Genomic DNA, 27,718 nt, shown 5'->3' with positions numbered 1-27,718 from the left:
CCTTCCTCATAACCCTCTAGCTCCTCTTGCTGCTCCTGCTCCTCCTCTCCTGTCAGATGACTAGAAAAACCAACCATCTTGCGAAACCTAAACTGTGCTTTACCGTGCCCCACCCCTCCTCCTCCAGTTTAGCCCCCACAGGGCTCATGTGGGCGTGAGATGTAGGCGCCATGTCTCCAGTGCCCTGACCAGCACATTGTTTCCAAAACATGTTGCAGTGCAATAGTGTGTTCATCCCGTAATCCTGGCGACTGACAATGTGGCTTCCTCAAAGGACCTGAGCAAACAAACGGCAGGTGTCAGGTATGAGCTGCCACTGGTTCACATTGAAGTTACACAGGGGAGTCCCACTATCCACTTGGATCATCAAGAAATCGGTTATGGCTTTTCTCTGTTCGTATAGTCGGTCCAACATAATGGATAGGGGATAAGATGTCTAAGCGCCGGAGTACAACTTTAAAACAGTATTTGTCTGCAACGCCAGCTGGTGTGTACTTTTGCATGGCCTTTCACACTATCTAAGCCCTTAAGACTTTAACAGGAACAAAATGATACACCACTTAGATATACGCACAGGTTACACTTAATAGAGGACAATATGCTTTTAGTGCTCTGTTCACCCTAACTGGCTGGCTACTATTAGCTTTTCAGTTGTTGCACACACCAGTCCTGCAGCACACAGTCGCTGAGTACTAGACCCAAAATTGCGCTCTCTCTTTCAATTTCACTCCCTTCCCTATCAGTGTTTTTGGGCTGGATTTGGGCTTGAGGTGAATCATTGCTGTAAAAAAGCTTTTCTGTGCAACTCTCTGCTCTCTGTCCCTCTCTGCATTAGATCGCTGATGTGAATGGGAGGTGAAGCGCTGCTGTAAAAATGCTTTTCTATGCATCACACACTGCTGTCTATCACCCTCTTTCTGAAATAAAAGGCTGAAATGATTGTTCGCAAGATGACTGCCGATTATATAGGGCTGTGACATCACAGGGGTGGCTGGCTGCTGATAGGCTGCATGTTGGATGTGATTAAGGGTCATCCTGCCTTACTGCCTTCCCAGTATTCCTTTCCTCATGTCCTCACATGTGGATTTGCCGTTTTAGATGCCATGGAGCCTGGACCGCACTAAATGGAGTTTAATGAAGCGATTCGCACGATCAAATCGCGGTGATATTCTCATCCGTTGTGAATCAAATTTTTCTGAAATTCATAACTCTGTGCACGTCCTGGCACTTCTCTGTCTGACATACTTAGTACGTATATGAGGGGAGTACAATACTCTTAAAACAGTATTTGCCTACAATACCAGCATGTGTGTACTTTTGGCTGGCCTTTCACAGTATCTAGGCCCTTAAGACTTTAACAGGAACAAAATAGTACACCACTTAGATGTACGAATGCGGTATACACTTATGAGGGGAGGACAATGCGCTTCAGTACACTTAAAACAGTATTTGTCTTCAACAACAGCAGGTGTGTAGTTTTGATTACCCTTTCACAGTATCTAGGCCCTTAAGACTTTAACAGGAACAAAATAGTACACCACTTATATGTACACATGTGGTATGTACTTATGAGGGGAGGACAATGCGCTCAAGTACACTTAAAGGGATACTCCGGCGCTTAGACATCTTATCTCCTATCCAAAGGATAGGGGATAAGATGTTTGATCATGGGGGTCCCGCCGCTGGGGACCCCCGTGATCTTGCACGCAGCACCCCAGTTAAATTCAGTCCCTGTGATCAGGCATCTTATCCCCTATCCATTGGATAGGGGATAAGATGTCTAAGCGCTGGAGTATCCCTTTAAAACAGTATTTGTCTGCAACACCAGAAAGTGTGTACTTTTGGCTGGCCTTTCACACTATCTAAGCCCTTAAGACTTTAACAGGAACAAAATGATACACCACTTAGATGTAAGCACAGGTTACACTTAATAGAGGACAATATGCTTTTAGTGCTCTGCTCACCATAACTGGCTGGCTACTATTAGCTTTTCAGTTGTTGTACACACCATTGCTGCAGCACACAGTCGCTGAGTACTACACCCAAAATTGCATTCTCTCTTTCAATCTCACTCTCTTCCCTATCAGTGTTTTTAGGCTGGATTTGGGCTTGAGGTGAATCGTTGCTGTAAAAATGCTTTTCTGTGCAACTCTCTGCTCTCTGTCCCTCTCTGCATTAGATCGCTGATGTGATTGGGAGGTGAATTGCTGCTGTAAAAATGCTTTTCTATGCATCACACACTGCTCTCTGTCCCTTTCTCTCTCTGAAATAAAAGGCTGAAATGATTGTTCGCAAGATGACTGCCGAACATATAGGGCTGTGACCTCACAGGGGTGGCTGGCTGCTGATAGACTGCATGTTGCATGTGATTAAGGGTCATCCTGCCTATCCGCCTTCCCAGTATTCCTTGCCTCATGTCCTCACATGTGGATTTGCTGTTTTAGATGCCATGGAGCCTGGACCGCACTAAATGGAGTTTAATGAAGCGATTTGCACAATCAAATCGTGTGATATTCTCATCCGTTGTGAATCAATTTTTTCTGAAATTCATAACTAATTTGGATTCCTCAGATTTGATTCACTCATCCCTACCTATTTTATAACCATGTCCCATATAATGTGATCATTATGGTATGCAGCCCTATTGTTGTATATATCCCTACTTTTTAATTATATATAGTTTTTTCATCTACTCTTTAGTAAAGGTTATTAGTTTTTGTTGACTATACATATGATTCTGTTTGTCTTTCTCTTGGTTATTTTATTTTTTAAAGTAGTAAAGTATGAGAGTATAAATCTGGATATTATTTTAATCAAATTGATCAACCGAATAAAAATACTGGCCCTTATTTACTAAGCTAAAATCGACTATTTGTTTTCATTTTCTTCAAAGTTATTTTGGTAGGACAGTGTGCACCAGGAAAATCCGACAAACCTGACATTGCATTGTGAAAAGCAAAAAAAGGGGTGTGGTCTGTCACACATGGGTGTGGTATGTCACAAAGGGGGCATGGCTTCACAACTCAATCTATTTACAACTGAATTCATAGAAAATCCTGTGAATAAATGACTGGAAATTTCTACCTAGAAATAGCTGGTTAGAAAATGTTTCCGACTTTTAAATCTGTGAATCCCTATAGTAAATAGAGTAAAATCCGGCAAGAAAATTTCACAACAACATTTCACACTTCTAAAAACTCAACACTCTTAGTAAATGAGTTTAACCATAAAGTGTACTGCAATAGGAGGAAACCTTCCAAAATAATAATATTTTTTGGGAATTGCCAATTTTATTGTAACTTTATTGTCGCTTACATTTTATTTTTTGCAAAGTACAATTGGCTGCTCAAATATCAAGCCCTCACTAGGGCCTGTTAATGGAAAAATAAAATATTGATGTCTCTTAAAATGTGAGAAGGAAAAAACAACTACAACTGAATGTATTCAACTTAGTTTTGGTCCTTGAAGTCAAATATAAATCTCTTTCTTATTTAGCTATATGGATGTTAAAATTAATTTCCAAGATTATATGAAAAAAAAAAAAAAACTTGTCATGTCATATACCAACCTAAATGTTTTTATTATTTTTTTTTTAAATAGAACAAAAGTTTGAAAAACAAACTAATGTCAGGAAACAAGCTTTGTGGCCTTCATGCTGAGGAGGTAAGTGCACTGATAGCTCAAACTGAATTTTCTAGGCATTTAACTTACCTTCAGGGGAAAAGTAGGTTTATTGAATTTTGTATCAGTTTTTATATTCACTGCTATAGTTTAATAATATATGTAAAAGGAGAAATGTAAAATATAGGTATAATGAGAAAACATGTCACTTTTCAGTGCTGCTTATTTCAGTACTGATTTGATTGAATTAAATGGATGACGCATCTTTAGGATCTGATTTTGTACTGCATTTTCAGCACTTTTTTAACATTTCCCATTAAAGTCAATTGGAAACCCCATTTATTTTCTGGCTTCTTTTGGAGCTTCTTTTTACACTGTGTAAAATTACCCTAAGGCTATGTTCACACGGCAGAATTTAACAGAATTCTGCTGCTCTGTGTACATGGCGGAATTTCCGTGCCAGATGTTTTCAGCATGGAAACTCCATTTTCTGTGTTGGCATAAAGAATTAACACTTTCATTCTTTGTGCAGAGTCCACACGGAATACATAGTCGTCTATGAGACGCAGTTTGCAGAATCTCTGCATGGAGATTCTCCGTGCGGACATTCCGTCGTGTGAACATAGCCTGAGAGAACAAACCCTAAGGGTGCTTTTACACAGGTAGGTTCCCAGGCGTGTTTTTAGCTGCAAATTTGAATAGGGGTGCTGCAAAAAATACGTAGTCGTTGTAGATTGAATAAGATCAATAAGGTCTGTGATGGATTGTGCACAGTGGAAATTACGCAGCTGAAAATCTGCTTCAGCAGCCTGCGGAGAACTTGCAGCGGGAAAAATGCTTGGAATCTGCCCATGTGAACGCACCATGAGGCCATTTCACATAAATGAATTCTGCATGAATTTATAGCCAATACACTTCAATGGAATTCCGCTGTCCTATTCACGCAGCTGAATTTCTGCTGCAGGAATTTCATTGAAGTGAATTGGCTATAAATGCATGCAGAATTCAGTGCAGAAATTAATTTAACTGAAAAAATGTAGAGATTATTACTTGTAAATAAAATCCCCATTTTTTCTTATTTGCAAACAAAATGGATTTTTTGGGCTACCAGGTGGAGAAGGGAAATTGGAAAGGGCCTTACCAATTGACTATGTTGGCTTACATGTTTCAAATGTTGGCCTTGGTTTGAAGAACTGGTTATGCATCACATTTAAAAGGGAACTTCGCCCCTAGGCATCTTATCCCCTATCCAAAGGATAGGGGATAAGTTGTCTTATCACGCGGGTCATACCACTAGGGACCCCGGGATGTCGGCTGCAGCACCCCTCTGTCATTACTGCACAGAGCAAACTCGCTCTGTGCGTAATGACGGGCAAAACAGGGGCCGGAGTATCCTGACATCACACGTCCACCCCTCCTGACATCACGGCCCACCCCCCTCAATACAAGTCTATGGGATGGGGCATGGTAGCCATCACGCCCCCTCCCATAGACTTGTATTAAGGGGCGGCCTGTGAAGTCACGAGGGGTGGGGCAATGAAATCACGATGCTCCGGCCCCTGTATCGCCTGTCATTACGCACAGAGTGAGTTTGCTTTGTGCAGTAATGACAGAGGGGTGCTCCAACCAAGGTCCTGGGAGTACCCAGCAGCGGGACCCCCGTGATCAGACATCCTATTCCCTATCCTTTGGATAGGGGATAAGATGTCTAGGGATGGAGTACCCCTTTAAAGACTCCTCTGTGAAATGTATTTCCTTTCCACAAGCTAGGGGATAAGTGCCTGATTGTCGAGAGGCATGACTGTTGGGAACCCATGCAATTTCCTATATGGGGCCCGGCAACTCATCCATCCTCAGAGTGCTCCGGCCTCTGCCCTTGGGGATGAGCAGAAGTGATGCACACTCAGCCGCCAAGCTGAGACAGAACGTGTCAGCCACTGATTGGCTAAGCTGAACATCACTCCTGCTTGTCTTGAAAGATGGGTGCCAGAACTCTTTAAGGACAGGTGAGTTGCTTGGCCCTAAATTAGGAGATCATGGGAGGTCCCAGCAGTTGGCCCCCTGAGATCAGAAACTTAGGTGAGACGAAGTACCCCTTTAATGTTTCTTCATATAGATTAATTTCTCCTGCCAAACGTGTTCCCTTTTCTCTGTCCCTAGTTTAGTTTGGCCATGACTTGAACACATATTATTACCCAACAATATGTAATACACCAGTTACTAAGAGTGTAGTGCTGTAGATAGACTTTCCATACAAACTTGTCTGTTCTTCTTAAATCTAATTTGGTATTGTACTTGTACCAGAGAAGTGAGAAATAGCTTGTCAGCTTTCAAGTCATGGAATTCATTATCACACACTATGGAGTCCATAAAACCACATAAAAAAATATATTTTATAGAATTATACATGTGACATGAAAACAAATCTGATACCTCCACTATACATAATATAAATAGTTAACTTTAGCCAATTCTGAAAATACTGTAGAGTTTTCTTTTTATTCCTTTCCGTACAACTCTCCAATCCTATGACCATACATTTCTAATGCTGGAAAGAATTATTGTCACGGCTATATAGTATTTGAGATTCCGAATTAAAGTCATTCATCTGAGATAATTTATATGACTACTTATCGGGAGGTCACCTGCAGGCTTGACCCTATTTGATTTACTCAATAGCAAGAAGTATGAAATCGAAAAAGATTTATTGTTACTACACTTTCACTTCATTAATAGTATTTTTCTTTCTTTCTTTGAGTCTAAACGTATACAGGCCCAACTGAAGGAGCTTCGGTACGGAAAGAAAGATTTAGTTTCCAAGGTACAGCCATATCTACTTGTTTTTTGAAAATATTAATGTATGTCAATTTGCGAATACTATGAAATGTTAGGCTTTTATGGGACATTATATCATTTTGCATTGTTAAATTTAAATAGTTTTTTCCTACTAGCAGGGATTTTATGGAATATAAAAATGGGCAAACATCCTATGGCATCGCTTACAATAATTTTAACTCCCTACATAACAATTCACAGTACTCACTAACTATAAATCCCTGATGCTACAGAATTAGTAGACATGATATAGAAACATAGAAGGTGTTGGCAGATAAGAACCATTTGGCCAATCTAGTCTGCTCAATATTCTGAATATTATCATTAGTCCCTGGCCCTATCTTATATGAGGGATAGCCTTATGCCTACCCCATGCATGCCTTAACACATTCACTGTATCAACAGTGACCACTTCTGCGGGAAGGTTATTCCATGCATCCACTACTTTCTCAGTAAAGTAATACTTCCTTGTATTCCTTGTGGTAGTTTTTCTTCTTTCAGATATTCTCTCCTCCTTTACCATTTTGATTCCCTCCTCCTTTACCGTTTTGATGCATTTAAAAGTTTCTATTAGCTCTTTTATTGCACATTTATATAGTAAACGGAGGTATATTTTTAAAGCTTGTGAAAGTATTATTTGGGTACTTTATAGAGTGCTGTAAAGTCATTATCTGGGTACCATATGGTGGTATTGTAAAGCCACTTTCAATGTTACTTGGACTTTTCATTGTAATATTTTCATGCAAAATTTCTGTTCTAGATGAAGAGCTTATACCTCTGCATGTTCTTTTAACTTTGAGCTAAAACCACGGTAACTATGATTTATGGTAAAGAAAGTCAGCTGAAGTAACAAGGCAAAAGATTTAAGGGCATGTTTTAAAATGCTGGATATATTTTTTTTCATGATGTTAGCTGATATAGTTGATAATGCATTGTAGGACTAAAGCTATGTTCCATCTATTATTGGAACCCCATCAGCAGTTTCATCAGAAGTGACAGCAATGGGGTATGCATCATGCAGCACTATACTTGCAGTTTAAATGACAAACCACAATGAAATCCTAGCTGACCCGTTATAAGTCCCTGAGGTCTGGTGGGCACCTTTGAGATTCTTTGCTTGTAGGATCTGGCACAGCGTTGCCACTTTTATTAAGAAAGGAATCCTACACCAAGCTATATGATCAGAGCCTTAGAAGTAGAAGAAGCTGCAGTCAGATGCATTATAGGTGCCACCCAACTTCCTAACTGTATTAGGTCATGTAAAATATCTCAAAATGGTGTTACTGATATTGAGCAATCTTTTTCTTTAAGTATATCCTATTTCTTTCATTTCTTAGTCATAAGAATAGCAATAAAAGCAATAAAATGTATAACAGTCTTAATTTCTTACCCCATGGTCCCCCAACAGTCTCCTACAACAGATAGCAGCAGATAGCACAGAGCCAGACAGCAATATTTGTCTCTCTCATGAAGACTATTGTAAGCCCGACCTTTCTTGTCAGGTTGTGCGCCGGAATTTGGCGCAATGCACAACAAATTGTGTTCGTGCCAGTATTTGCACCAAAAAATTCAAAAACACAACCAATTCTCCATTTTACGTAGAGAGCCCAAAAAATTGGCTGTAGGGGGCGAGGGGGGAATGGGGGCATGGCTGCGGAAAAGGGGGCATGCCCCTGACATTGCCTCTGACAAACTAAGGTTTCCACAGAAAATGTGGTGGATTTGAGCTCTGGAAAACCCACAGATCAGAGCAATTGTAAAAAAAAAAAAAACATAGAAAAAAGTACCTGTTGGGAATCAAAACGCACAAAGAAAACTCCACTCCACTCTAAATCAGAGCCATTGTTATTATTAGCTTAATGCATAGCATGGTGCATAGCTAGGTGTTTTTGCACTTAGGGTAAAGATTCATTTTGGCACCTGCCACTCCAAGTTGACACAGAGCGCCAAGAGCCATAAATACATGCAAGACTAGAAAGTTGCTGAGGCAACTTTATAACACCTGTTAAAGATCATATAAAGTTATTGATAGATTGGTTCTCCCACTGTTTACCATGAATTGGATGCTTTGTCTATTTCATGTCCTATGAGCTGATTGTATCTGACAGTACATAGCATGAAAATAAACAACCCCCTGTGTGGCATCAAAATCTGACTATTTTGTAGTAAAATGTAACATTTTATAAATTCAGCACATATAATAGGTGCTAACAAAAATGAAAAGTCAGCTTCTTAATGTCTAAAAAGTCACAATTTATGAGCAACTTGTGGGCTGCGCAAAATTTGGCGACATTATAATTGTAATCCGGGCACCAGATATTTCAAGCTGATATAGATAACTCAATTTCAAACTGGCCACAGGTCTTCTTTATCTGGTGTTATGATGTTCTTAGGTATTGGTGGGAATATCTAAAGCTCACAACAGACTAGTGGCTGCTGAACATTAGACCTAGGCTCCAGTAGAAAATTACATCTTACTAAGAGTAATATTCACATTGAATAAAATAATTTGAATAATTTTTAAAAAGTTGTTAAACAAAGTTGCCAGCTGACTCTAGCATAAGGTTTATAAAGAAACTCAAATCCACCTAACAATTCACTCCAGCCCAGTCTATACTTATATACCAAAAGTACTTGTTTAAATGGATGCTATTTGAATTAATGTTTTACAATGTTATGAGCTGTGGCCGCTCTATATTTTCTGAAGCCCATATAGGTCTTTGTTTGAAAATTATTGTACCATTACTCCAGGGGTGCTCCAGTGGAAAAAAATTATTTTAAATCAACTGGTGCCAGAAAATTTAACAGATTTTTTAAATGACTTCTATTTAAAAGGAAGTTATTTTCTTTTTTAATGTATTTTCTGTCTGACCACAGTGCTCTCTGCTAACACCTCTGTTTGCTTCAGGAATTGACCAGAGCAGGATATGTTTGCTATGGAGATTTGCTCCTACTCTGGACAGTTCCTGACATGAACAGATGTGTCAGCAGAGAGCACTGTGGTCAGACAGAAAAGCAATTAAAATAGAAAAGAACTTCCTCTGTAGCATACAGCAGCCGATAAGTACCAGAAGGATTAAGATTTTTAAATAGAAGTCATTTACAAATATGTTTAACATTTTGGCATCAGTTGATTTGAAAAAAAGAAAAATAATTTTTTTCAACGTAGTACCCCTTTAACATAATCAGAGTTATGCAAGGTATAATCAATATAATCAATATGGTTTTTAAGGATGTGAAATGGTTTCTACAATACCTAGAATTTAACTCATATTCTACTGTAAGAGTACTATACTGATGATGCAATTGTAGAAGTACATACAATAGGCCATTATAAGAAGGAGATGGGAGCTACGGTAAAAAACATCAATTTTATTTTCAAAAGTTTTTTCCTTGCCACAAAGTATGAAGATACCAGACCCTTTATTCATGTAGCTATAGATTGCTTCCTCCTTCATACATATCTCTACAACATTTCATTTCCTGTCATTTTTTTGCTGAAGCTTAGACACACAAGCAGAACATTGGGGCATTTTCCATCAAGATCTAAAAACAAGAAAATCATCAATATCCTAATTTGCCAACCCCATAACCCCCTAATCCAGCGGTACGCAACTGGTGGACTGCGGTCCAGATCCGGACCGCAGACACCAGTCATCCGGTCCTCCCGCTGGTTCTCCCCTCATTCGTTTGTATAGGTGTCTCTAAGACACTGATACAAATGAATAGCCGCTGTCTGTGCTCCTTGCCCGGCGCCTCTGAGCTGCAGGTTGCGTGATTAGCGCTGCCTGCATCATCTGCTCTGGCCAGGCCTGACAAGAAGAGGCCAGAGCAGTGTAGCAGCGAGGGACCTGGGACAGGGAGACAAGCTCTCAGGTAAATATTGTGTTCCCCCCACCTGTGACTCTCCAGTTGTTACAGAACTACAACTCCCAACATGACTGTGTCTCTCGCTTGATGGGAGTTGTAGTTTGCAGCAGCTGAAGAGTGACAGTAGCACAGTTTATGTGATGATATGAATAATTGGGGGGCACATGGCATGAATAATTGGGGGACATGGTGGCCTCAATAATTGTGGGGGTACAGTTGCATCAATAATTGTGGGGGCACAGTGGCATGAATAATTGTGGGGCATAGTGTGTGGCAGTAATATACCAGGGGCACAGTGTGCAGCAGTGATAAATTCAGGGGTATAGTATGTGGCAGCATAATATCCAGGGGTACAGCATGTGGCAGTATTATATTCAGGGGCATAGTGTTTGGTAGTAGTATACCAGGGGCACAGCGTGTGGTATTATATTCAGGAGTACAGCATGTGGCATTATTATATTCAGGGATACACAATGTGGCAGTATTATTTTCAGGGATACACAATGTGACAATATTATTTTCAGGGGTACAGTCTCTGGCAGTATTCAGAAAATACAGGAAACAGTAGGTTTACATCCTGCAGACTTCAGTCATTTTGCCTATTTCCTTCGTGGCACTGTGGCCACTAGGTGTGAACCAGGCCTCAGTGCTTTGCTTGGACCTTTACCAGTGGAAGACCTGAATAAGCGGACCATCACAAAAAATAGTTGAGTACTCCTGCCCTAGTCTGTTGGCACTATAGATTGTTACTGTGATTGGAATTATCAGCAATTTACAGCTATAGACATGTACAGTATATCACATTATCTTTCTCACTCATTATGGTTATTCAATTTATTTGGTTAAAAAAAACGAAAAAAAAAAACATTTCAAAGATGCATGGCACGCACAATGGAGATATGTTTAAAACATTGGCATGTACAATAAGCAATGAGATTGATTTGAACTATGAACAGTGCAAAAACGAAGGAAGTTCAGAAGCACTCACCCTTAATAAGAATCACAGTTTATTAGACCATAAAAATAGCCCGCCAGCTGGTAGAAATAAAAACAGCCTGAGTTTCTACCAGCCGGCGGGCTATTTTAATAAATTTTAAGTTTTATTACTGGTGAGTGCTTATGAACTTTCTTCTTTTTTGCACTGTTTATGTTGAAAGTACTTTCTTCAACCTTTCTGCATAACACACCCCCATTCTACATCATTTAGTTCCAAGCAGGAATTTTTCACATGGATATAGTACAAATTGTATAGCAGTGGTGCCGGACGCACTTTCTTTGTGCTTAGTGGTCATAACTGACTTAGTGAGTTATATATGTGATCACATAACTTGTGTTATAAAAGTCTAGAAAATGTAAACTAAACATCATCTAAAAGTCATCATCGTGAAATTAAATTTTTTTCTCATTCAAAAGTTTGCTCAATATTTTTAACCAAAACAAGAAGCATAACACAGAAAAAGAAGCAGTTCTTTCTGTTATATTAATTAGTTCCAATCTTGGTTTTGAGTAAAAATACTGATAAAAATAATGTGTGTGAACCAGGGCTCAAGTTCCTTTTCTTTTAGAGTGGGAACACCATTCCCATTAGCAGGAGTTCTTCAGGACCAGCCCTTGGTTTGAAATATTGAGTTCCCACACTTTTTCCCAGGACATGACCCCTGGTGTCAACATAGCCTTAGGCTGTCCATTTTTTAATCAGTCATCCAGAACAAAAATAAAAATTCAGTGTAGCAACTCTGATGCCTTGTCATCGTGTAAGAGTGGAATAGAGTAAAAGGATAGTACAGAAATAGGATATAAAGAACCTCTTCATTATTACAGGATAAGAAAGTTCACGAGGATGGTGTCCTCCAGATATTTAAAGGGTTACTCTGCCCCTAGACATCTTATCCCCTATCCAAAGTGTAGGGAATAAGATGGTGATCGCAGGTGCCTGCAGCACCCGCTTGTCATCAGCTACACTGAGCGAAGATCACTCCATGCTGATAACTCACTATACAGGGGCCGGAGGATCGTAATGTCATGGCCCTGCCCCTCATGATGTCATGCCCCCTCCCATAGGCTTGCATTGAGGGGGCGGAACGTGATATCATGAGGGGGCGGGGCCGTGACATCCCTATCCTCCAGCCCCTGTATCGGAGTCATCAGCACGGAGCGACCTTCACTCCATGCAGCTAATGACAAGCGGGTGCTGCAGGAGAGACTGCAGGGGTCCCCAGTGGCGGGACCCCCATGAGCCGACATCTTATACCATATCCTTTGGATAGGGGATAAGATGTCTTGGGACAGAGTACCCCTTTAATGTCACATGGTTTGTATAATGACAGTAAATGATTCTGTTATTTTGGTGCCATTGATACAGTATAATACCATTTAATTTACCTGGGAATTCAATTTATTTATAAAAGTAAATAATTGATATGACACCACTAAACCATACAGTGTTATGCCTTTAGAAATAACACATGAGTGCTAATGTATAGATAATAAAGAGGCTTATGCATAGATAGTATAGCTGCTGATATAATTTAATCTTTGGTTATTTATTCATCATGATTCATATTACTCAATAGAGATGCTATTAGTGCCTTGTTTCCACGGCTCATTACTTCCCACCTGACTATTTTCTCACACTTAACATTACACAAGTCTACAACACTGTGTGCTCTTATTTGCCATCACTAGGCATCTAACGAAGAAGCATATGGCATGAAAGTTCTTCCTAGAACTCAGATTCCTAAAGGATGAAGAGAACACATTCTGTTATTTCTCTAACAATATAATAAAATATCGTCATAAATAGAAGCAATGTCTTAAACTAAGAAAATCGGGGGAAGGTTTAAGAGGCTTTTCTTAACAAAATATAAAAAAAAAAAAAGAAAAAAAATACAAAATAAATTTTTTTTAAACATTGTCTCCTAATTTTTTTTAAAACCTTTCAAAATCACCAAAAGCATTTTGACCAAAACATGGCCTTTACAAGACTTCTGAAGATGTCATGTGGTATCTAGCTCTAAGACTTTTGCACATTAGCAGCAGATCCTTTAAAGGGGTATTCCAGGGGTATTGAGTTAAGGGGGCATGGCGTATCCAGTCCCAGTCCCAGAAACATAGAGGTTTCCAAGACTGAAGAACTGTGTGGACCAACTATACTCACTGATTGAATATGTTTCACATGATCCTTTAAACTGAGTGGGCCCACTATCAGCACGCCTGATGCTCCATGTCAGTGCACCTAATAATGCTACATGTCAGTGCCCCTAATGGCAGGTCGCCAATATATACCCACAGAAAAACAAGGAGAACATTAATCTAAGCCTAGCCCAAGAAATCTCTATAAATTGATTTAACCTAATACAACATTATTTTCAATACAGGAAATTAAAAGATCCATGATCGGTTCCACGTGACTGCCTTTTGCTTTGGTGATAGATTTTATACGTTGTTTTGTTGCAAAGTATTATGGATAACCAAAGTATCATTGTTTTCTAGTTTAAAAATTAACCTTAGGACTTATTAAAGAGATACTCCCCCCCCCCCCCCTAGACATCTTATCCCCTATCCAAAGGATAGGGATAAGATGTCTGATAGCGGGGTTCCCAACACTGGGACCCCCTGTGATCTCTGCTATGGCACCGCAGTCATCAGGTGCATGGAGCATGCCAGGTGACTAGCGATGCAACGCTGATGTCACGGCCAAGCCCCCTTGTGACGTCATGCCCTCTCTTTCAATGCAAGTCAATGGCATGATGGCTGCCACGCCTCCCATAGATTTGCATTGAGGGGGTGTGACACCATGAGGAGGCATGGCCATGATTTTACGAGCTTCCAGTGCAGCAGCTGGCATTATAAATGAATGCTGGGTGCTGCAGGGAGTGTCTAGGGGCGAAGTACCCCTTTAAGATAGACATATTGTATGAGTTTTTAAAGGGGTATTCCTTTTTTTTTATTTACTTTGCTACAGGGGCTATAAAGTTAGTGTTGTTCATAATATAGTGTTTGTGCCTAAGTATTATGGCTGGTCTTCCAATTTTTATGTGATGTGATTTTTAACAGCATACAAAATTAGTGTTGTCTGAGGTTTTCCCTGGTTGCAGTGCGATCCAAGACATTACATCACTAGTCAGGTATTGAAAGAGAGCATGTCTGCAGGGTGGAGGGTGTCTGCACCCTGCCTGCGTGGAGCAACTTCAGGGTGGAAAGGTGATGATTCTCCACATATATTCTCCACATATATAGACAGATATTATTATTACGTAGTATATTCCAGCCTTCCTAATAAACTACAGCAAAATCTTAAAGATTGTCCAGAGAGACAGGGATTTTCTCCTGCTCAGGACAGTTCCTGACATGGACAGAGGTGTCAGCAGAGAGCATTGTGGTCAGACTGGAAAGAACTATACAACTTCCTCTGTAGTATACAGCAGCTGATAGTACTGGAAGTATTAAGATATTTTAATAAAAGTAATTTACAAACCTGTTTGACTTTCTGGCACCAGTTGATAAAAAAAAAAAAAAAGAAGAATAAATACCCCTTTAACCTCTTAAGGACGCATGGCGGTCCCAGTATATAACACGGGGTCACGCCGTGTCATAATGGGTCGGTCCCAGTGGCTAATGAAAGCTGGGACCCTGGGCTAATAGCGTGTGGAACCGATCGTTGTGCTGCACGCTATTAACCCTTTAGACTCGGCGTTCAAAGTTGATCGCCGCGTCCAAAATTAAAGTTAAAGCTTCCCGGCAGCTCAGTCGGGCTGATCGGGACCATCACGGTGAAATAGCGATGTCCTGATCAGCTATAACACAAGCGGAGGGTTCCTTTCCTGCCTCCGTCATGTCTGATCGGCGATTGCTCCAAACCTGAGATACAGGCTTGAGCAATCGACCGCCAATAACACTGATCATCTCCATGTTTATGCATGGGGCTGATCTGTGCATAAGATCAGTGGGTGCAGTGTTATAGCCACTAGAGGGGTTAATAAAGAAAAGTTAATAAAGACCATCTACAGTTTTTTTTTATATTCTTTCTTTTATTAGGGAAGGGGTTAAAGGGGTACTCTGGTGGAAAACGTTTTTTTTTTTTTTTTTTATCAACTGGTGCCAGAAAGTTAAACAGATTTGTAAATTACTTCTATTAAAAAATCTTAATCCTCTCTGCTGACATCACGACCACAGTGCTCTCTGCTGACATCACGAGCACAGTGCTCTCTGATGACATCTCTGTCCATTTTAAGAACTGTCCAGAGGAGGAGAAAATCCCCATAGCAAACATATGCTGCTCTGGACAGTTCCTAAGATGGACATAGATGTCAGCAGAGAGCACTGTGCTCATGATGTCAGCAGAGAGCACTGTGTTCCAAAAAGAAAATAATCTCCTCTGTAGTATTCAGCAGCCAATAAGTACTGAAAGGATTACGATTTTTTAATAGAAGTAATTTAAAAATCTGTTAAACTTTCTGGCACCAGTTGATTTAAAAAAAAAAAGTTTTCCACCAGAGTACCCCTTTAACCCCTTCCCTAATAAAAGAAAGAATATATAAAAAAAACTGTGTACATAAAATTTGTGGTATCGCCGCATGTGGAAATGTCCAAAACATAAAAATATATCGTTACCGTATTTTTCGCCGAATATACGCCCGAGGCTGCTGCAAGCGCAAGCGGGAAGTCAGCGGTAAGTACAGAGGCTGCGGTGGTGTGGTACAGATGACTACCCGCTCCCCGCCCGCAGCAGCCTCATGACCGCTGGTGAATTTTTCACCTCACACCGGCTATGTTTATTGCCCTATGCCTGGAACATACAGTTCCAGGCGCTGGGCAAGTGAATTACTAATAACTGTATACTAAAAACCAGGGTGCCTCCAGCTGTTTTGAAACTACAACTCCCAGCATGCCCGGACCGGCAAAGGCTGTCCGGGCATGCTGGTAGTTGTAGTTTCACAACAGCTGGAGACACCCTGGTTTTTAGTATACATGAATTAGTTTTTACCTGCTCTGGCCGGCCCCCGCCTGCAGCCGCACACAGGAGCCGGCCCTGGCAGATAATCATAGGCTTTCCTATGCTGCACATCCCTGAGTCCCGAAAAATCTTTTCGGAACATAAGGATGTCCGCGGGTCACTAACCATTCCCCGGTCCTCCTGCGGTCTTCCTGCGATCCTCCGCCTCTCTATGGTTGTACGCACAGGACCTCAGTGACGTCCCGTGCGCACAACCATAGAGACGCAGGAGGACCAGAGGAAGACGCACGCTGGCCGGGGGACTGGTGAGTGACCGGCGGCACGTAATCTTCAGTGTTCTGGTCACCGCTCCTCCGGTCCCGGCACCTACTGCTATGGTCCATAGGCCTTAGCAGTAGATTGTGACACCGGGCCAGAGGAGCGGTGACCGGTACACTGTGGGGGGCAGTATACAGACATACAGCCTCCAGCCGTACACTGTATATGGCTGGAAGCTGTATGTCTGTGGGGGGAGCTGCCTACCATTGTGGGGGAACTATACTGCCAACTATTGTGGGGGGGAGCTGCCTACCATTGTGGGGGAACTATACTGCCAACTATTGTGGGGGGGAGCTGCCTACCATTGTGGGGGAACTATACTGCCAACTATTGTGGGGGGGAGCTGCCTACCATTGTGGGGGAACTATACTGCCAACTATTGTGGGGGAACTATACTGCCAACCATTGTGGGTGGGTGGGGGAGCTGCCTACCATTTTGGGGGAACTATACTGCCAACTATTGTGGGGAAACTATAGTGCCAACCATTGTGGGGGGGAGGGGGGGGAGAGCTGCCTACCATTGTGGGGAAACTATACTGGTAACTATTGTGGGGGAACTATACTGCCAACCATTGTGGGGGAACTATACTGCCAACTATTGTGGGGGAACTATACTGCCAACCATTGTGGGGGGGGAAAGCTGCCTACCATTTTGGGGGAACTATACTGCCAACTATTGTGGGGAAACTATAGTGCCAACCATTGTGGGGGGGAGGGGGGGGAGAGCTGCCTACCATTGTGGGGAAACTATACTGGTAACTATTGTGGGGGAACTATACTGCCAACCATTGTGGGGGAACTATACTGCCAACTATTGTGGGGGAACTATACTGCCAACCATTGTGGGGGGGGAAAGCTGCCTACCATTGTGGGGGAACTATACTGCCAACTATTGTGGGGGAACTATACCGCCAATTATTGTGGGGGAACTATACTGAAATAAAATATTTTACTACAGTATTTGGTTCAGAATCTTTTTTTTTCTAGATTTTCCTCCTTTAAAATTGGGTGTGTCTTATATGCCGGAGCGTCTTATATGGCGAAAAATACGGTAATTAAATCGCACGGTCAATGTCGTAAAATTCCAAAGTCCAAAATAGCGTATTTGTGGTCATTTTTTATGTCATGAAAAAATGTATAAAAAGCTATCAAAAAGTCAGATCAATACAATTACAGTATCAGTAAAAACTTCAGATCACGGTGCAAAAAATGTGCCCTCATACCGGCCCGTACGCGGAAAAATAAAAAAGTTATAGGGGTCAGAAGATGACAATTTTAAACATATACATTTTCCTGCATGTAGTTATGATTTTTTTTTCAGAAGTATGACAATATCCAACCTATATAAGTAGGGTATCATTTTAACCGTATGGATCTACAAAATAAAGATAAGGCGTCATTTTTACCGAGAAATGCACTGCATAGAAACGAAAGCCCCCAAAAGTTACAAAATGTCATTTTTTCTTCAATTTTGTCGCACAATGAATTTTTTTTACCATTTCGCCATGGATTTTTTGGTAAAATGACTGTCACTGTGAAGTAGAATTGGTGGCACAAAAAAGTAAGCCATCATATGGAATTTTAGGTGCAAAATTGAAAGCGTTATGATTTTTAGAAGGTGATGAGGAAAAAATGAAAATGCAAAAACAGAAAATCCCTGTGTCCTTAAGGGGTTAATACACAATTTAAGATAACTTTCTTTGCAAAACATAGAATACCTTCTATACTCCAAAAAATATTGATAAAAGGATTTTGCTAACTAGTTTGTGAGTTAGGGAGCCAGGGGCCTATGTGAGTTATCCCACCAATATACAATGCTATAGAATATGTTGATGCTACATTCGAGAATAACACACATTCTTTGACCATGTTGCTTTATGGTATTAGCTAAACTCTTATAACTATTGTAAAAACTTAAGAAACAGTGTAAAAATCATGTATTCAATTTACATCTGGCTAAAAAAAGTCCTATATCATCACTTGAAGGTCGCACTCCGGAGGATGACTGAAGAAGCTTTACTTTGTAAACCTATTTTGCATCTGGATGCTGCATTTAAATAGCAATTTTAGCTGTCATTTTTGTGCCTATGTCAGGAAGTGATGATAAAATGCAGCTTTTAAATCCTCCCATTAAAAGAAAAACACACAGAAGAATATCTCAAGGATTGTAAAATGAATTGCAACGACTTTGCTCCATTTGTTAGACTGTCAGCCAATGAGAAAGTTAATGCTTTTGAGAGAGTAAGAAATAAATGGTCTTCTATATGAAATGTCAAGCCACTAGCGACACTAAATTTAAGGACTGTGATATAATGCAAAGACAATGGCAAGCATAATCACATAAAATATATTAATACCATTGGTGTCACTATACAGCCGCATCAGCAAAAGATCTCAGGAAGCAACAGTTATTTATTCCTTCCTGCTTCTTCTTTTAAACGTTATATAAAATAGAAGAAAACGGACAATATAGTAACATTAATGTGAGGACTGAAGTTATTTTTATTTTCTACTATTACTATTAATCTACTGTATATCAAGTATATGTATATAATAATTCAGTAAATGGCTTAAAGTAAATTGTTAAATTATAATTGTGATGACAATTTCCAAATATATATATATATATATATATATATATATATATATATATATATATATATATATATATAAAACAATGGTGCAGCACTCCAAAATTGCAAAAAAGTGTAAAAATGTATTCCTTCATGTCAAAATTCAAAGCGACGTTTCAGCTCCCCACTGGAGCTTTTTTCAAGGCTTGAAAAAAGCTCCAGTGGGGAGCTGAAACGTCGCTTTGAATTTTGACATGAATTAATACATTTTTACACTTTTTTGCAATTTTGGAGTGCTGCGCCATTGTTTTCTATTACATGGACTTTGATCGAGTCGGGACGCTGGCACCGGGCATCTAATGGTGAAGTAGTGCTGCATTGTTTTTGAATATATATATATATATATATATATAATATATATATATATATATATATATATATAAAATTTTATAATATTTATTTATAGCTGTTGGGGATTTATTTTTTGTGATACAGAGCTCCAAATCCTCAATGCCTTCAATGATCACGGGGAGGAGTTTAGAGGCTAAAGATAGCCATGAACATAAGGTAGATGATGGCCAAACACTCACTCAGGAATCGGCTATCTAGGCCGATTGCCAATCTGAATATGCATGTGCTTCTATGGAAACAGAGAGGGTAAGTCAAGCCATTTTGCTTAAAAAAAATGATCAGGCAGTTGAAATTCAACTGCCTGATCCTTATTTCCCTTGACATCGTCCATTGGGAGAAGGGAAGAGAGTCTGAAACACATTATCCGCTAAGGATATTTGGGTTCTGTAAACATGTTTAATGTTCATGGTAATCTTACGGGTACACTTCTTATACATTGAACACAATAATAGCTAGTCCTGTCAGTCAGGGGCTCTTAACCAATCTGTGCTGCTGTACTATTATTGAGAGTCTCTTCTACAGAGGTGGGGAACTGGGAGAATGGCTTGTAGTACACCGCTACATCTCTCTGCTTCCAATACTGGGATTATTTGTACCGTATATCCCGGCGTATAAGACGACTTTTTAACCCCAAATTTTCTTCGGAAAAGTCGGGGGTCGTCTTATACACTGGGTATTGAGGTCCGGGATAGGAAAACTTCTGATTATCATCCCAGGCCGGCTCCCGTGTGTGGCTGCAGGCAGGGGCCGGCCAAAGCAAGTAAAAACTAATACTGTATACTAAAAACCAGGCTGCCTCCAGCTGTTGTGAAACTACAACTCCCAGCACGGCAAAGGCTGTCCGGGCATGCTGGTAGTTGTAGTTTCACAACAGCTGGAGGCACCCTGGTTTTTAGTATACAGTATTAGTTTTTACCTGCTCTGGCTGTCCCCCGCCTGCAGCCACACACGGGAGCCGGCCCGGGCAGATAATCATAGGTATTCCTATCCCGGACATCCCTGTGTCCCGAAAAATATTTTCCGGACATAAGGATGTCCGCCGGTCACTTACCATTCCTCGGCGTCCTCCTGCAACCCTCCTTCGGTCCTCCTGCGGTCCGGTCCTCCGTCTCTATGGTTGTACGCACGGGACATCAGTGACTTCCTGTGCATACAACCATAGAGGCAGAGGAGCGCAGGACCAGGAAGACCGCAGGAGGACGCGCGCCGACCGGGGCCTGGTGAGTGAACGGCCGTGCTATCTTAAGTGATCCGGTCACCGCTCCCCGGTCCCGGCACCTACTGCTATGGTCCATAGGCCATAGCATTAGATGGTGACCCGGGCCGGAGGAGCGGTGACCGGAACACTGTGGGGGCAGTACAGACATACAGCCTCCAGCAATACACTGTATATGGCTGGAAGCTGTATGTCTGGTTGGGGGAGCTGCCTACAAATATGTGGGGGAGCTGGCAACCTAATGTGGGGGGGGGAGCTGGCAACCTAATGTGGGGGGGAGCTGGCAACCTAATGTGGGGGGGAGCTGGCAACCTAATGTGGGGGGGAGCTGGCAACCTAATGTGGGGGGGAGCTGGCAACCTAATGTGGGGGGGAGCTGGCAACCTAATGTGGGGGGGAGCTGGCAACCTAATGTGGGGGGGAGCTGGCAACCTAATGTGGGGGGAGCTGGCAACCTAATGTGGGGGGGAGCTGGCAACCTAATGTGGGGGGGGGGAGCTGGCAACCTAATGTGGGGGGGAGCTGGCAACCTAATGTGGGGGGGAGCTGGCAACCTAATGTGGGGGGGAGCTGGCAACCTAATGTGGGGGGGAGCTGGCAACCTAATGTGGGGGGGAGCTGGCAACCTAATGTGGGGGGGAGCTGGCAACCTAATGTGGGGGGGGAGCTGGCAACCTAATGTGGGGGGGAGCTGGCAACCTAATGTGGGGGGAGCTGGCAACCTAATGTGGGGGGAAGCTGGCAACCTAATGTGGGGGGAAGCTGGCAACCTAATGTGGGGGGAGCTGGCAACCTAATGTGGGGGGAGCTGGTAACCTAATGTGGGGGGAGCTGGTAACCTAATGTAAGGGGAGCTGGAAACCTAATGAGGGGGAGCTGGCAACCTAATGTGGGGGGAACATGATGCCTACCTAATGTGGGGGGAAATACAAGGTACCGTACATTGCGGTAGGAGGGGTAGTCTTATATGGAGAGTATATCCCAAACTCTATATTTTAACTGTAAAAGTTGGAAGTCGTCTTATACGCCGGCATATACGGTAAGTCATTTTGAACATTCATCTAGACCCCATGGGCTAGATCCCAGTAATAAGACCTTAAATATGTTTATTTCATATGTTATATATATCATATTTAAAAAAAATTATATTATCCAAAATGAGTAGAATGTTCAAATAATGCATTGGGATGAAACTATATGGCATCCTCTAAATGCCTGGCATGAGCAGGTAGTGCAAACAGTAATCCCAAAAATAGAAAAAGTTAAAACTCCAAGCATTAGTAGTCCATCTTAAAATTCTGAAAAAACAACACTTATAGTGAATGTAAAATCACAGAAATGCTAATGCGTTTCAAACCATCCGGTTCTTAGTCATGACTCAGGAGGATAAGACATGATGTAACATTAGATAGTGACTGCAGCTCTGGAGGTGACTAGATGATAAGGCCTGGTGTAAAAGCAGAATAGTGAGTGCAGCTCTAGAGGATAAGACATGATGTAACAGTAAAATAGTGGCTGCAGCTCTGGAGGTGACAGGAGAAAAAGACATGATGAAACAGGAGAATAGTGGCTACAGCCAGGGGCGTAGCTAGAAACCCAAGGGCCCCGGTGCGAAAAATTGCCTTGTGCCCGCTTCCCCAATCTCGGACGACCCCTTACTCAGCCGCACAAACATATCAGTGACTACAGCACTGATTGGACACAGTCAGGAGAATACACAACAATATAAGTGACTAACAGGCAGGGCCAGGCAGACAAAACAGGAATTTAAGAATAAGTAGCCCATTTTTCTAGTCCAACTGCTGGGACCCCCACCAATCACCCAATCACCCTGGTTTCAGTTGCTCTCCAGCTGTTATAAAGCTATAACTCCCATCATGTCTGGAGAGCCTCCGGCATTATAGGAGTTGTAGTTTTGCAACAGCTGGAGAGCCCCAGATTAGGGTACAGCATCACCCATCATCACTGTGTAACTTACAAGTGACTCCAGCTGATGGGGCAGTCAGGAGAAAACACAATGATATCAGTGACCTGAGTGATGGCTTCTCTGTTGTCTTTTCTTTTCTTCTTCATCTGGTTCAGACGTCAGGACGTCTTCCAGCTCCATCTTCTCTGCAGAGTCTGACGCCCGTACATCATAGGCTCCTCATCCTCTGTATGAAGACAATAATAATTATTATTTTGCTAAATACTGTACCCCCTGAATATAAAACTACCATCCACTGTACTTCCTGCATATACTACCACCCACTGTACCCCCAAATATAATACTGCCACCCACTGTACCCCCTGAATATAATCCTGCCACCCACTGTACCCCCTGAATATAATACTACCTCCTACTGTACCCCCTGAATATAATCCTGCCATCCACTGTACCCCCTGAATATAACCCTGCCACCTACTGTACCCCCTGAATATAATCCTGCCACCCACTGTACCCCCTGAATATAACCCTGCCACCTACTGTACCCCCTGAATATAATCCTGCCACCCAATGTACCCCCTGAATATAATACTGCCACCCAATGTACCCCCTGAATATAATACTGCCACATACAGTACATACACACACACACCATTCATACATATAGTACATACACACACATCATAGACCCGCCGCCTCCACCCCCACCCCACACATGCATAATACATACATACACACACATCATGCACACACATATCATACATACACCCGCCGCCTCCAGATCCCCCCGCATAATACATCTCCACACATCATACATACATCTTGTTTACACACATCTATCATTCATGCACACATCATTTATACATCATACATACAGTACATACACACATCATTTATACACACACATCATTCATACATCATACATACAGTACATACACACATCATTCATACGTCATAGATACAGTACATACCCACACATCATTTATGCACACACATCATTCATACATCATACATACAGTACATACACACACACCATACATACACACGCTGCCTCCGGACCCCAAATTCTATGATCACCTCATGAACAAGCAGATACCATTATTCAGGATGGCTGAACGTGTGCAGCCCACAAATGGCCCCCCCCAGAGATTCAATACATTTTCTGCTGCAGATTTGCTGTGTTAGATTTTGCTACTCATTGAAGTCAATGGGCAGCAAAATCTGCTGAAGCAAATCTGCAGCAAAAATACGCTCATGTGAATGCACCCTTAGGGTAGGGTCACATGTAACAGATCAGTAGTGTATGTTACTCTGCTGATCCGTCAATGACTTCACACTATAGTGTGCCTCCAGCGGTTTTCCCCCGTGTCCTGCTTACAGCAGCAATCCGCAGCTACGAGCCGCTCCATGATGTTTCCGAGTACACAGCATGTGCCCGCGGTGACTCGCAGGTCCCTGTGTGGCTGCTTGTTAGTGGCAGATTGCTGTTGTGATCAGCACACAAGGGGGAAAACAGCAGGAGGCACTCTATAGAGTCCAATCATCGGCGGATCCGCAGCGTAAAATACGCTGCGGATCTGTTATATGTTACTCTACCCTAATGTTAATCTGTACAGGATGATTTATGATAAGAGGGGTTTTCACAATATATATTTCTCTAATTTAAAGGAGTACTCCAGGATGCAAATATTGCCATTCAGACTGCCAGCAGTAAAATAATAAATATACATACCTGCTGTCGCTCCCCCGGTGCCTCCAGTAACCCGCTCTGGCCTCCGCCCCGATCCTTTTCCTGGTTGCCGGTGGTCGGTGAGTCATACTGCACTCAGCCAAGCCCCGCCTCAGCCGGCGATAGGCTGAGCGGCAGTCTGACTCACCGACCACCGGCAACCAGGAAAAGGATCGGGGCGGAGGCCAGAGCGGGTAACTGGAGGCACCGGGGGAGCGACAGCAGGTATGTATATTTATTATTTTACTGCTGGCAGTCTGAATGACAATTTTTGCATCCTGGAGTACTCCTTTAAGACATTTACGGTAAGCCAGGGTTTTCCAACCATGGCACCTCCAGCTGTTGCAAAACTACAACTCCCAGCATGCCCAGACAGCCTTTGGCTTGAGTTGTAGTTTTGCAACAGCAGGAGACACAAAACTACAAATCCCAGCATGCCCAAACAGCCAAAGGTTGTTTGGGCATGCTGGGATTTGTAGTTTTTTGTCTCCTGCTGTTGCAAAACTACAACTCCCAGCATGCCGGAAAGCCAAAGGCTGTCTGGGCATGCTGGGAGTTGTAGTTTTACAACAGCTGAAGGCTCCATGGTTGGAAAACACTGGCTTCTGACATCAGAGGATGTCACTATGCGCAACTACTATGAAGTGAGCGCAGGAGTTCCTGCGCTAACTTCATAGGCATGCCTTAAATCAGTGGTCTCCAACCTGCAGACCTCTAGATGTTGCAAAACTACAATTCCCAGCATGCCCGGACCGCCAACGGCTGTCCTGGCATGCTGGGAGTTGTAGTTTTGGAACATCTGGAGGTACGCAGGTTGAAGAACACTGCCGTAAATGAACGGCGCTGCGCGCTGCAGCGCCGTTCATTTATAATGTGCAGGGTTTATTCATACTGGGCGGAGGAAAGGGAAGCAGTCAGACAGACGGTCCTGCTGGCGGATTACCGGGCCGTTTCTCTGTGCAGTAACAGTAAGGTCCCTTTTCTGCTTGACCACAGTGCTCTCTGCTGCCACCTCTGTCAATGTCGGGAACTGTCCAGAGCAGGAACAAATCCCCATAGCAAACCTCTCCTGCTCTGGACAGTTCCTGACATGGACAGAGGTGTCAGCAGAGAACACTGTGATCAGACAGAAAAGAACTACACAACTTCCTCTGGAGCATACTGCAGCTGATAAGTACTGGACAGATTAAGATTTTTAAATGGAAGTCATTTACAATTCTGTTTAACTTTCTGGCACCAGTGCTGCTCCCCCCCTCCCTCTACCCCCTCAACAATGCTGCCCCAGGCCCAGGCCCTCAGGTGCATAATGGGAAGCAGGACCAATAATAGAATCAACAGATATGAACAGAAGATAAAGCTGTATGTAAGATTTATGTTAAATATGTAGGGACAGCTTTTCTCTTATTTTCATTTTTATTTTTTTTTCTTCTCCTTTTTTTCCCCTAAAGCAATAATACCCATCATTCCATAGATTTCTATTGGCAATAGACACGGCTGTAAAAATGCAAAATAACATAAACAATCTTATATTTTCATAAGCTATGCTTTCTATTACCATCTACATGGAACAAGTATAATATGCATACAAAATGTTTATGAAGATTAAAGGAAATCTGTCACCAGTGTCACCTGCACTATCCTGTCGTTAATGACAGGTAGTGCAGGTGACACTGATGGCAACGGTGCTCACCTTGTCCCGATCCAAGGCGGGGATCTCCTGTAATCTTCTCCGGTATGTTCGCTCCAGGCACCAGCTTGGGGCACGGGCGGAGCTTAATGACATAACAGCTGCTGCCCGGGACCCTGCAAAAAAGCAGCAGCGGCTTGGGGCATGGGCTGAGCAAAGTGACGTCACCATTACTGCTCTCTGCTGGGTCCCGGGTCCTGGGAACAGCAGTGGTTACGTCATTAAGCTCTGCCCAAAGCCGGTGCCCGTAGCGAAGATACTGTAGAATACAGGAGATCCCCACCACGGACTGGGACAAGGTGAGTACCGTTGTCATCAGTGTCGCCTGCAACTACCTGTCAGTACCGACAGGTTAGAGCAGATGACACTGGAGACAGATTTCCTTTAATCCTCAGTGGCCGTCTACTTACAATATATATATATATATATATATATATTAATGTAGAACTTATAATATGATTCTACATTATATGAGGTCATTAATATTTGTCATGAACCTCCAATAATATTGCAATGTCTGTGGTTTAAAAGTGTCTCTGAAGGCTTGCAGTCTATACCTCGCTCATCAATAAAGAGGACTAGACCATTTATACCTAAAGCATTCCACATACACCTCATATACAAGCCGTGGCATCTAAGTTTTGCTAAGAAGCCTTCTATGAGTTTTTTCTATTTATTTTCTAAATAACCATCAAGATGCATGGAGAATCACATCTGCTCCTCTAATAAGCGGCACAATCTCATTATAAAGCTGTCTTTGTTGCCTTGGGATGCCCTGAAGAGTTCTTCAGCATGTACACACATACCTTTCATTTAGGAATTAGCAGTAAACTGAGCTGTGTGGGTATATAGTTACATGATACATTTTCCATGGATCTTATTAGGGGAATATACTGAGGTATAGAAATAATTCATAATATCTACATATAAATTGCTTAGAGCAGAATTCAGCAAGCTGTGCCCCCTGTAGTCACATCTTGTCTTATCAGATATATTAAAGCTTGCATTTCCGCATGTGTCCATTGGGATCAAGAAGATTGTTACACTAGAGCTGAAAATAACAGACCGACTCCTCAACTCCTATTTTAACATGCAATTGATCTTTTTTTCTGCATTATTGGTACAGATTAGGAATGAGTGAATCAAATCTGACGAATCCAAATTAGTTACAAATTTCAGGAAAAATTTGCTTTGCAAAGAATCCGAATATCGCCGTGATTCTATCGCATGAATCACTTCATTAAACTCCATTTAGTGCGGTCCAGGTTCCAGGGCATCTATAATGGTGGATCCACATGTGAGGACATGGAGCAAGGAACTCTGGGTAGGCGGAATGACCCTGAATCACATGCAGCATGCAGCCTATCAGCAGACAGCCACCCCTGTGATGTTACAGCCCTATATAATTGGCAGCCATCTTGCGGCCAATCATATCAGCGTTCTATTACAGAGAGAGCGTTTCATTGCATGGAGAGAGAGAGCAGAGAGCGTTGCACAGAAAAATAGCTTCACAGCAGCTATTCACCACAAGCCCAAATCACTGCAGAAAAGCACTGACAGAAAGAGAGAGAAAGT

The 27,718-nt window shown here is 42.2% G+C and overlaps 1 protein-coding gene across 2 annotated transcripts in view; it reads left to right on the top strand.

Annotated features, from left to right (window-relative positions):
* Nucleotides 1-27,718, top strand: part of LOC130276814 (leucine zipper protein 2-like) — a 479,250-nt gene that overhangs the window by 365,861 nt on the left and 85,671 nt on the right. For both annotated transcript variants that reach the window (XM_056526707.1, XM_056526706.1), the window contains exons 6-7: nucleotides 3,601-3,663; nucleotides 6,380-6,442. In XM_056526707.1, coding sequence (XP_056382682.1) covers nucleotides 3,601-3,663; nucleotides 6,380-6,442 — 126 coding nt within the window. The remainder of the gene's footprint in view (nucleotides 1-3,600; nucleotides 3,664-6,379; nucleotides 6,443-27,718) is intronic.

Source organism: Hyla sarda, chromosome 6 (genome assembly GCF_029499605.1).
Source record: "Hyla sarda isolate aHylSar1 chromosome 6, aHylSar1.hap1, whole genome shotgun sequence".
NCBI classification, from domain to species: Eukaryota; Metazoa; Chordata; class Amphibia; order Anura; family Hylidae; genus Hyla; species Hyla sarda.
The sequence above is the reverse complement of the archived record's forward strand: the minus strand, read 5'-3'. Positions and strand labels throughout refer to the sequence as shown.